Source organism: Scophthalmus maximus, chromosome 3, assembly GCF_022379125.1.
Source record: "Scophthalmus maximus strain ysfricsl-2021 chromosome 3, ASM2237912v1, whole genome shotgun sequence".
Classification (NCBI taxonomy): Eukaryota; Metazoa; Chordata; class Actinopteri; order Pleuronectiformes; family Scophthalmidae; genus Scophthalmus; species Scophthalmus maximus.
Genome location: NC_061517.1, coordinates 19843331 through 19855000, shown reverse-complemented (window position 1 = coordinate 19855000; position 11670 = coordinate 19843331). Strand labels below are relative to the sequence as shown.

The 11670-nt window shown below is 47.6% G+C and overlaps 2 protein-coding genes across 4 annotated transcripts in view; one reads left to right on the top strand and one right to left on the bottom strand.

The window, feature by feature from the left end:
- Window positions 1-258, bottom strand: part of znf341 (zinc finger protein 341) — a 10026-nt gene extending 9768 nt beyond the window's left edge. Inside the window, exon 1 of one of the 3 annotated variants that reach the window (XM_035645761.2) lies at window positions 110-258. In XM_035645761.2, coding sequence (XP_035501654.2) covers window positions 110-140 — 31 coding nt within the window. In that variant the 5' untranslated portion in view covers window positions 141-258. The other 2 variants (XM_047331092.1, XM_035645763.2) reach the window with 2 other exon arrangements.
- Window positions 259-724: 466 nt separating this feature from the next.
- Window positions 725-11414, top strand: e2f1 (E2F transcription factor 1). The gene is made up of 7 exons (XM_035645768.2): window positions 725-2158; window positions 2404-2503; window positions 2817-3036; window positions 3207-3359; window positions 4859-4973; window positions 5076-5358; window positions 7321-11414. The coding sequence occupies exons 1-7, from the start codon at window positions 1913-1915 to the stop codon at window positions 7560-7562; spliced, it is 1359 nt and encodes a 452-aa protein (XP_035501661.1). The 5' UTR covers window positions 725-1912; the 3' UTR covers window positions 7563-11414.
- The last annotated feature ends 256 nt before the right edge of the window (window positions 11415-11670 follow it).

Below are 11670 nucleotides of genomic sequence, written 5' to 3'. Positions count from 1 at the left end.
TGGTGTCCCCGTACAGCACAGTGGGCACGATCTACCGACGACGTTTAAAAGACACACTCGGCGTTTCATTGCGGCCGCGGTGACGCGGTTGCTGACAGAATGCCCATACCTTCGAGCACTTCAAATATTGCCTGCGCCATCTTGTAGCTCTCCTGCTGCGCGATAGGCGCTCGATTGGCTGCGGCTGCCGGTTGAGGGACGCTTCCTCCGGCCGAACGGGAAACGACCGGGGGGGGGGCGGCGGTGGCGGGGGGGCGCACTCGGGCGGAGGAGACGGTGGCACAGGTTTGCCCAAATTGACGTTCAAAAGAGATTGCCGAGGGCACACGACTACGTGCCGACTGGAAGCACAGCTTGTTTGTTTGTCCGAAGCATCGACGCGTGACAACCGAGGCCGCCGTTTCGCCAATTGACGTAAACCAACGTAAAACACACGGGATAACTCGAGTGCAGTGATGTCGGGCTGTGTAGTAAAACAATTTACTTTATTAACCGCCATACATTACATGTTCATTCAAAGTAAGTTGACTACGTGGACGCGAGAGCAGTGAGTTTAGTTTTTTTTCCGTGAAACGCGAATGCACCTTCGCATCGACGACTCTGCGCTCGGCACAGTGACGGACAACGGTCTGCGCCAATCGGAGGGCGTCGGTCCGGCCCTGCGGGAAAGCGTCGCGTTTTGTCCAATGGTGAGCGCCGGACGGACACACGTGCCCGTTTCGCGGTAAAAAAGATTTCGCGCGAAAACCGTCCCGAGCCTTGTTTCGATGTAGATCAGCTGGGACAATAACAACAATAACAGCCGATAACGGGGTCGGGACGGCGCCCCTTGGACGCGGACCGCTGCCGGAGTGAAAGACCGAAGGGGCCGGCGGCTGCCCTCGCAGAGGATGCGTGTGTATTCCACCGCTTTATTTGCTTTTATTTCCACTTTTGTCGGACTGCTTCCTGCGTGCACCCAACACAACGAGGGGCTCCGAAGGAACTGCGGCTAATAACTCGGCTAACATGCTAACGTGCCACTTATGCTCCCGCTGAACGGATTTGTGTGCCGAGCGGCTCCTTCACGCAGACGCCTTTTTGGGGAACATGGCGATGCCCTTTGTACCGTGGAAGTCTCCTGGCGATAGCACACTTCTGGAAAGCTGCCGCAAAGTTGCGACCGACTCGTAAGCGAGCCCCGTCGGGTTAGGGTCGGGTCGGGAGAAACGCCGCAGGTGCTCCCTCTGCGGGAGGCGCACCTGGCGGCCGCACGCGCCCCCTGCGCGAACTTTGCGCGGTCCGGACAGGAGCTAGCTGGTTAGCAGCTGAGGGCACCGTGCGGCCGAGGCCTCGCGGCTCTACTGTACACTGACAGCACACGGATGACAACAAAAGATTAGCCCGCTAGCTCGCTAACCTCCTGCGTTGTTTTTTTTATTATTAGCCAATGTGCGACTCTTTTTCTTTCTTCCCCCTGACAATCGTAGGCGGCTGGGGGGGGGGGGTCGGTAATGCGTCGAGCAATATTCGATCGGCCAAATCTCCTGTTTGGCAGCACGCCCTGTGCTGTGGTGTCAGCGTAAGTGTCGGAAGCGATTGAGCACGTCGCAATTCGCGAGAGTGATAACTCGTAACGTGTGGTCGTGTGTCGCCCTGTGGGCCGGGACGTGTGCGTGTTGAGAAACTGTACAATCTGGGAAAGTGGAGAAGGAGCAACATGGTGGAGCCGCCCGCGATCCCCCGCAAGAACACTCCCAGGAGCTCCCACCATTGTTCCCCGAGTCCACTGAGGGCAGCAGATGCAAAGTGGTGTTGAACCTCCTTGTCTGAACCACAGCACCGTAGTGTTTGGACCCCCCCCCACACACACACACTCCCCTGCCCCTCCCCAAAAAGTCCAGCGAAGGGGCCACCCGGTGACACACTTGCCATGTCAGAGACTCTGATCACGGGGCAGACATCGGAGGACCTGCTGGCCGACTTCGAGACGCTGCTGAACTCGGGGAGCCTGGGCGCGGACCACCAGATCGTGATCATCACCAGCCCCGGCAGCGAGGGTCTCCACCCGGCCGCCGCCCCCACCAGCACTGGGGAGATCCTGCTGTTCGCCACGCCCCAGGGCCCCGCCAACGTTGGCGTCCAGGACAAGAGGCGGCCGGCCCTGGGAAGACCTCCGGTGAGGAGAGGGGGGAAGCTGGTTGGGGGGGGGGAGAGACAGATGTGGGGGGAAGTGAAAGAGCAAGAAGGGAAGTTGTGTCGCAAAAGCGTGATATTTTTAAATGTTTGCGTCACCGTGCTTCTGGCTGTATAGCAGGAGAGTTTAAGTCCATCCACCTGTTGCTTTATGACATTGTGTTGTACTTTTCATTCAGCACATCATTTTCATAACTTGCATTTGTCTTCCTTCGTTTGTTCCCTCAGGTAAAGAGGAAGTTGGATCTGGACAGCGACCATCAGTATGTCAGCACCACTCGACCGTCCGTGGGCCCAGCGCCGCCCTCCACACCTGCCCCGCCCAGAGGTACACACACACACACACACACACGCTCACACTCACACTCACGTTTACTCTCGTTTTTGATATGATTCATAGAAAGACGGGAAATCTGCAGTGTATTGCTGCTTGATTTTCCAAACGGAGACTTGATGTTTCGTGCTTAAAGACCTTTTTGATTTTTTGAAATGCGTGTCAGAACCAAGAAACCTGTGTTGAGTTCATATAATTTCTGGAACTGATAGCGATATTGAGACAAACCTGGGCCTACCCACTGCTAAACTTCAAAATGATTCCTAGTTGGAAAATCCGACATTTTAGAATTCTCCTCTCTTTCCAGTTCCCCAAAGCACGACGGAGAAGTCGCGGTATGACACGTCCCTGAACCTGACCACCAAGCGCTTCCTGAGCCTGTTGTCCCAGTCGGCCGACGGCGTGGTGGACCTGAACTGGGCCTCGCAGGTCTTGGATGTCCAGAAGAGGCGCATCTACGACATCACCAACGTCCTGGAGGGAATCCAGCTCATCTCCAAGAAGTCCAAGAACAACATCCAGTGGCTGTGAGTTGAGGAACGACTCCAAAGTGCATCACCTGACTTAAGAAGAGTGTAAACTTAAGAATATGACCACTTCAAATTGGTACATGGAACAACATAATGATAACAAAGCAGGATTTCCCTTGTTGTGTGTCGGCATTTGATTTGCCTGTGCTTCCCCCCCCCCCCCGCAGTGGTAATCGAATCGACGCAGCACTGGTTTCCCGCCACAAGGAGCTGCAGAGGGAGGTGTGTGACCTCACCGAGGCCGAGGAGCAGCTGGACGAGCTCATTTCCAAGTGCAACCTGCAGCTCCAGCTGCTCACAGAGGACCCGCAGAACAAGAAATATCCTTACGGCCCGCGACGGGATGAGCGGAAAGTGATTCTCGCAGCACCAGTGAAGCCCAATTGCGTGTGAACATAGAGGTAGACAAGGAACGGTTCATCGTTTTCAAACAGAAACACGATTTGCAAAGGCTGCGATTTAGAATACGTTATGCAGCGCGTCTGACCCAGGGTTTCCACTTTGCTGTCAATGGTTTTCCATATTCTTGCGTCCTGCTCCTCTGACGGTCATGCTCACCCAATCAGAAGTTGGCCAAGGCGACTGCGTACGCGGCCACCGACAACACAGGCTTGAAACCGAAGAAGAAGCGACGTTGGACAATTTAGTCCCGTAGAGAACCCGCAGTTCGGTGAAACGGGAGTGTTTCAGGTTTGAGACGACACGCGCAACAAAAGAAGGTATGTCGTAGAACAGTGGCTGCAACCCGAGGCAACTCCAGCAACCTGTATCAGCGATTGAAAAAGCAAAACCGACGCCCCGTCTAGCAAAAGAAATACCAGATCAGAGCCGTGAGCGACTGTTACTCCGTATGGAAATGTCTCACGGAGGCACCGTTGGGGTAACGAACAGCGCCACTATTCCCTCGCTTGAGAGACAGACTGCTGACAGAGAGAGCGAGCTAAAGGTTGCGGTCGAATTGTCCCTCGTATCTACTATTCCTTGACCTCAGTGGAAAACGTGACGAGGTCAAGGAAAGGTGTAAAGGAGGACTGATAGGATTCAGGAAAACCCGACAGCGCTCCTCAGAGAATCCGGCTCCACTTTCACTGCACTACGCCATCATGCGACGGCGGATGTTGTTGACGTGCGTCTGCCGTGGTGAAAGTGCAAATTTCCAAAGACGAACTACAAAAAACGCAGCGGCTCCCTCAGCATTTTACTTTGTTTGGCCACCGTGTGACATCACATGTAAATGATTCATATGCAACTGCAACTTGCATGATGACGTGCATCTCTTCTGGGTCATATTCATACTCTCCTACTTCTTCTTCAACTGGGGATTGAATCGTAGACGTTCGTGCGTGGCGCGTCACGTTAAATATCGCTGCCCCAATGAATTGTGGGGCGTCTATATCTCCTTTCCTTTCGAATAGGACAGCCCAGTGTACCCTACGCTAAAGAAGTAAAATATTCAAACTCCTTTCCTATGCGTTTAGAGAATCAGAACGGCTGTTATCATGGCTACTGATCAAATACTTCCAGGTCACTTCAAGATTTAGGAAACTTCCTTAGCCAATTTGACAATTTGACCGCACATTGTGTGTGTGTTATGTCACAAATCAAATAGCAATATATGTCAGAAAAATCCCAATAAGTATTTTCCCCCAAACTGTTCGGCCCTACTGGTAACTGCTCAGAGACGAGCAGAGGTGACCAGTGGTGTTGTGCTATAATTTCTGTTCTTAAATTCATATATTTATAGTTTTGGACTCGGTCCTCGTCAGTTCTGTCAGTCTCTAGCAACCAGGTTCTGTTCCCTAACCGCTGTGTTCATCACGCTGGGCTACGTGCGCTGCCAGGACCTTAGGACGTCGTTCGATTCCCCAGACCAGCTGGTGATGGTGATCAGGGCCCCACCAGAGACCCAGATGCAAGTGTCAGAACCCAGCGAGGTCCGGGCCTTTAAAAAATTAAGTTTGAACAATAGTTGTGTTTATTTTGAGGCGGGGAGGTTTTGACACGAGCCCGTGTGCGTTGTCTCTCCCGTCTCTCAGGGTTACCAGGTTTCGCTGAAGAGCACGCGTGGCGCAATCGACGTCTTCCTCTGTCCAGAAGACAGCTCAGGCGTCTGCAGCCCCGTGACAGGAAGCAGTCCCACCAAACCCAGTGCTGACCCCTCCCTGGCCCCGCCCCCCGCGCAGCCGGCGGACCAGTCACGCGCGAGAAGTGCCACGGCCGCCCTGGAGGTGGATTTATCGTCCCCGTCGTCGACGTCTTCCACGGTGACCGCATCCTCCCAGCAGGACCCCTCATCTCTGGTGTTAGGTGGGCACACAGGTGAGCGTTCACATTTGTCAGTTATTGAATATATATTAAATATATCAATACATTTGATATATTCAGTGGAGCTCCTCAGTGAAAAAGTGTCGGTATCAATTATAGTGACGCTCCTCCTAAAAGCTTGAAAACATTGTTGTTCCTCAACAAGAGAACAGCTGCTGTGGTCAACTTGACCTCAGGTCAGTGACAGTGGTCAGGGTGCACTGATTAGATTCTGGAGGTCAAAGGTTACCCGACCCAACCAGATTGTTTGTTACACAGAACCACGTGGGAAGAATTCGTCAGAATAGGCTTTTTCTTCAGTCATGTTGGGTCAATGTTTGTGTGAGCAATGGTGAGGCCAGGAAGAAAAACACTAAGTTAGAACTTGAATAGAATTGATTAAGACGGCATACGCTTAATACCGTGTGTGTGTGTGTGTGTGTGTGTGTGTGTGTGTGTGTGTGTGTGTGTGTGTGTGTGTGTGTGTGTGTGTGTGTGTGTGTGTGTGTGTGTGTGTGTGTGTGTGTGTGTGTGTGTGTGTGTGTGTGTGTGTGTGTGTGTGTGTTAAAATATGTATGATTCTGGACAGACATGGATGTAGAAGTACAACTTGACCGCAAATCTGGTAATACCAGTTATGAATGATGCACCATTTCAACCTGCATGGTCTTTGTTCGGCAAATGTAACATTCACCAAATTAATAGGAAGTTATTCACTTGTAATACATGTAGAGCTGTTATTATTCTGTCAAGAATTGATTTTTTTTTAAATCCATTTATGTCCACGAGTGTAGGCGACGGTTATGCATGACCGGGGCCTTTGTGTTTACCTCATCTACAAATGATAAAGAGGTTTGTATTTGAAGCAGGGTTGTATCAAAGACAGGCGCCTTTATTTGTAATTCTTCATGTTCGCCCTGTTAATGTAACTGCATTACGGCTTTTATTACCAACCCAACGTCTCCTGTAGCCCTTTCAAATTAAAAGCCCTCGAGCCTTTGCCGTGGATGGAAACCTTTCACTTCTTAACGTCAGGATTAAAGGACAACGAAGCAAAGTAGAAGAATCAAATGCCACAATTCTTTCAGTTTGACCCTTGACAAACTCGCCAGGTATATTTATTAGAAAAAAAATCTCTTAAAACAGTTGCTCTATTAATCGAATAACAATCAACTACTAAATTAATCAACAACTGTTTTGATAGTTGAGTAATTAGTTCAATCGGTTAAAATCTCTGATTTCGGCTTCTTAAATGTAAATATTTTCTGGTTTCTTTGCTCCTCTATGACAGTAAAAATTATATCTTTGGTGTGTGGACAAAAGAAAACATCATCTTGGGGTTTTGGGAAACACGATCGACATTTTTCAGCATTTTATGGACCAAACAACTAATCGATTAATCAAGAAAATGATCGACAAGGTTAATGGATAAGGAAAATTAACGCTAGTTGCATCCCTAAAACAAAAAGTGTATTTCAGCAACTGTTCACTCATGGGCGCATGCTCATCCTCTGTGATGTAATATTATTACGCATTAGCTGCCAATTTTTTTTCAGATTGGCTGACCTCTGAATTTTAAATTGATTGTTTGGTGGTAGGCGTCGGCGCCAAACATCCATGCACATCTTGTTCCATGGAAGTTGCCCTGTAAGTCAGATTCAGTTAATAAGCGTCCTGCAGATGACACACCGGACTGGAATGCAGGGACCAGTAAAACATCTCTGCTATGACATGTCAAAACGTCAGCTGATGAAATATGCCCTCATGAAAAATAATTTATTTCATGTGTGACATGACCTGATTCAAATTCAAAGTGAAGATGAATTACAAAAAAAAACCAATGCAAAAATAACTGTTTTTCACTGGATGAGAAGCTGATCAATTGTTTATAGGCCTTTTGTCAGTCAATCAAAATAACAACTAGCAAGTGCCACTGTGCTCCTCTATATTTTTTTCACATTGTACTTCCTGTGACAGAATCGCTGCTGGGTGGCGATCCGTTCTCCGGCCTCGGGGACATGCCCGACTTTGACCTCTCGCCCCTCTCCTCCTCGGACTTCCTGAGCGGAGACGGCCTCCCCCTCCCGTTGGACGGCTTCATCAACCTGTCCCCGCCACACAGTCACGACTACCACTTCGGACTGGAGGACCACGAAGGCATCAGCGAGCTGTTTGACTGCGACTTTGGTGACCTGTCGCAGGTTTTGGGAGACAGTTAGATGATGGCGAAGGAGGAATGAGGGGGAAATCTTTCTAAATTGGGGACTATTCCCTCTGTCCTCTGTGGCTGCTGAAGGAGGGCTGGAAATCAACATTTTACCGACAGATCTTTGTTAAAATAAAACCCCAACATGTTTGCGTTTTAATTGGTGGGTGGAGGGTAAATTATTTGCGTAATTGCCTGTGACCCCCACTTACGAAATCTCGGACGTCCCCCAAAATTGTACAGCACACGATTAGCACTTCTCCTTGGCCCCTTAAAGGTTTTAGACCGAGACTTCAGCTTTAGTATAGCTATTTAAATTATTTATATGAACATTGTTTTGATATTTTGTACCAAGTGAGGTTGTTGCTGTCGATGATAATGTTTGTGCAGGTGCTCGTGTGCGGAGTACGGACTCATTCGGCTTGGTTTCCTTCACGCCGGTTGGCTGCGACTCGCGGGGCTGGTTTCTAGGTCGGCTCAGTCGTCAAGTGTTTTCTCCGGAGGGACGCTGCTTCAATGAAACCAGTGTTGGTGGTAGTGACAGATTCATGGCTGAGCTTTCTGAAATAATATCGGAGCTATAGTGTAGCTCTTTGTCGTCGTCGTCCCCCCCACACACACACACACAATGGCAGTTATTCTACATTAGTCCTCTCCCTCACCAATGTTTTGTTTCTAAAAGACTGGAATCCTGAAGGAACTGGATGATCTGACGGTGAAAATCTCAGGCCGCAGCTCCACAGTCTCAGTAGAGTTTGTCATAAATTGTCTATTTGAGTGGATTCAAACTCGTCTTCGGCGTAGTGAACCCCATCTTAGAACGAGGACGCTTTTGGGAACTGATCTCTCTTGAAGAAAATGATAACGTGAGCGGCTACCGTGACATTTTCAATATATTTCTCCCCCCACTCCTTCAAAAATAAACCTCCCACGTTGCCACGTTCGTCCTCTACGCGTCTGGAGATAACTCAGAATGCTCAGAAGCCATTGCAGAGAATCGAAATGAAAAATAATAAAGTCTCGAAGGAAAAAAAGATGTCTTTAAAGTCGTGTGTAGGAAACCAGGCGATGAGAGACTGCTGCAGTTGTGGTAGCGGGTAAGAACTAGTACTGAATATATTTGTTCCGTATTGGTTAGCTAGGCATTTGGCCTTAGTCTCAGGTGTTCAGAGCAAAGTGTTCCATTGACCCATTGTGATGCAACGTGAGCGGGACCGGTTCAGAGGGTGACGCGCAGGTTGGTGGTCGATTTTTTTCTTTTTCTTTTTCTTTTTCTTTTACAGGTTTAGAAAACGCTCGGAAGACGGCGCATGTTTTAAAAAGATTCCCTTTTTAACCTTTTTCCGCCGAGGGTTCGAGTGAGAGGGAGGTTTTTCACCAGACTGCCTGTAGACTGATGCTCCATAACCCGCCGGCTGTCCGACTGGTCATGTGGGCAGGCTCCCGGCAGGTTCTTGAGCTCTGATCGCATAAAGCGAACCATTCAATCTTCATTGCATGTTTTAATTTTCTTTTTTTTTTTGGGGGGTCTGAAAGCATTAGTGCAGTTTGTTTTATTATTATGGGTTAATACATATGCATCTTTGCTTTTTTTTTATCCGTCATATCATTGTAGAACAGCGATGGCTTCAGGAGGGGAGAAGTGGAAGTGGTGGAACCTCGAGGGGAATCCAACAGGGACATGCTGATACCGCTCAGTTAATGTTCATGCCTTAAATCAATGACCTTTACCAAGTAAAGGGATGAACATCTTATCTTAGCCCCCCCCCCCCCCCCCAAAAGGATCAATACGTCCTTGTTTTCCTCACTGTCGTTGCACCAGGCGTCTTCTCCCCATGCGACCACACACCCTTGTCGGGTTTCCGTCGAAACCACATTGATTTTCGAATCAAGTAGCAATAACCGACGTTTTCCACGTGTGCTCTGCGCGAGATTTGAAAAAAACACAAAACTGTCCTGCTACACGTTGCGCATTGTCGTAGGTTTTCTTGTTTTTTCTAAGTTATGTAAGCTAACCATGTATAACGTCTTTTTGCATTCCTGTGTGTGTGTGTGTGTGTGTGTGTGTGTGTGTGTGTGTGTGTGTGTGTGTGTGTGTGTGTGTGTGTGTGTGTGTGTGTGTGTGTGTGTGTGTGTGTGTGTGTGTGTGTGTGTGTGTGTGTGTGTGTGTGTGTGTGTGTGTGTGTGTGTGTGTGTGTGTGTGAGAAAAATTATGTTTTGTTGAATTTCATATTTATTTAAAAAAAAAAACTGTTTTTGATTTAAAAGTAAATGCTACAAAAATTGTCATTCCTTTGCAGGCAGGAAGGGACTGTTGGAGCCAAACAAGTCATTCATTGTTAAACGTTTCCTTTAACGGTGAAAAGAAGTACTTGTTTCGTAAAGTCGCTTCTCATCAGTAGCCATATTTTTTCCTTTCCCCATCATGGAGAATATATTTTTCTGTCTTACCTTTTGTACATGTGCAACCTTTATATTGGCTGATGACGCCCCAAAACTATTTTTCAACAGAAACGTGATTGATTTCGCTTGAGCTGAGCTCTGTGTATAGCTATAATTCTTCCGACCCTGTTCAGCCTTCTCAGTAACAGTTGGGACATACAAACATTGCAGGTGTGGGCAACGTCGCTGTTGTAAGGCGGTACACGTATCACCGCGGAGACGGTGGGTGACTCACGTGAACGTGTGGGAAATGTTTGATCCGGTCATCGTTTAGTTTTCTTTCCCTTTTTTCCAATGAAGTCTGGAAACATTACAGGTGCCATGTGTACGTTTCTGGCTGTCGCCACATGGCTCGTGTCTGCGTCGACACCTGTTCACCTGCCGCTCTAGCACACGTGGGCTCAGCAGCAAACTTCATTCCTTTGTGTTGCAGCGGAAAAGCAACGCCAGTGTACTCTTTTGTTCTGCCTCTGTTTCGGCCGGCAGACACCACTTACTGTACTTATAGCACCTTTTTAAAAATCCAGCATATGAGTTCGACAGCATCTGAAAAGCTTTTCAACTGACAGCGTTTTTACAAGCCAATAAAATGGTCGGCTTCTTAGAATGTAAAATGATTATTACTATTTTTTTGGGGGTCCGTCTGTGTTGGCGACTGAACCGATCAACGTTGTGTTTGTCTGAAGTGAGCAGTTTGTGTTACTCCGTGTGAGAGTCGTGCCATGTCCCGGTTCTCTGCTGGACAAATGCAGTGCCTTGTTGGGGTAAAATATGAGTTCTTAATGAAAAGTCAAATCGGGATTCATTTTGTGTGTGGTCTTGGTTAAATAATGCAGGGTTTTTTTTTTTTTTCAAGGGTTTTTGTTTTGGGGGAGAAAGAAAAGTTCAAGTTAACATTTGCACCGTGGGTTGAAATCAAGTCACGTACAGTCAAAACTCCAGAGAGAATTATCTGCACAAGTGTCTTCGGGAACGATACGGAGCAAAGCGAGTGCGAGTACACGGGCAGGATTTTTCTGAAAAATAAATGTGTCCCAGCTGTATTGAATCCATCATGAAATACAACATTTGATCCAAACTATCTAATGCTATCAACACCTATAAAAGGTGTATTTCCTCGTGTGGAAGTCACTGTTGAATTCTGCAAAATCAGTGGAAGTTTGCGTCACATAACAGGACTGAAGTGAATTGACTCCAACCCTTCTTTTTTTTTCTTTTTTTTTTGAGTCTAAGTGCTTTTAAGGGAAACTGTGGCTTATCCTGCAACTTTACAATCAACCACATTTATTCCTTTTTTTTGCACTCTTTATTTGGGTTTAAAAAGAAAAAAAATACAGATTTGTACTTGTCAATTAGTAATAGGCTACAATATGCCCTTTTTGTATCGCCTTTTCTTTGACAAAAATAAAATTAACTATTTTAATTGGACTCATTTGCTCTTGTTGTAAAAAAAAAAAAGGGAAGGTAACGCCAAAAATCCAAGTGTTCCATTAAACCATTTACCAATGTCGTTTGTCCTAAGTAAATAATGTGTCACCTGTGCATCTGGAGGAACCTTCACCCGAGACAGGAAAAGAGCTGCGAAAACCCAAATGTAGTATGAAACAGTTCTCTGGTGTAGTCTTGTTTGTCGCTCACCGGACACAGAGGTAATATTTTATTACAGGGCTGTTGCATTG

Coding starts and splice junctions, on each gene's coding strand:
- e2f1 (XM_035645768.2), top strand. CDS start 1,913: ATGTCAGAGACTCTGATCACGGGGCAGACATCGGAGGACCTGCTGGCC. Junction 2,504..2,816: donor CACACCTGCCCCGCCCAGAG/GTACACACACAC, acceptor CTCTCTTTCCAG/TTCCCCAAAGCACGACGGAG. Junction 4,974..5,075: donor AAGTGTCAGAACCCAGCGAG/GTCCGGGCCTTT, acceptor CCCGTCTCTCAG/GGTTACCAGGTTTCGCTGAA.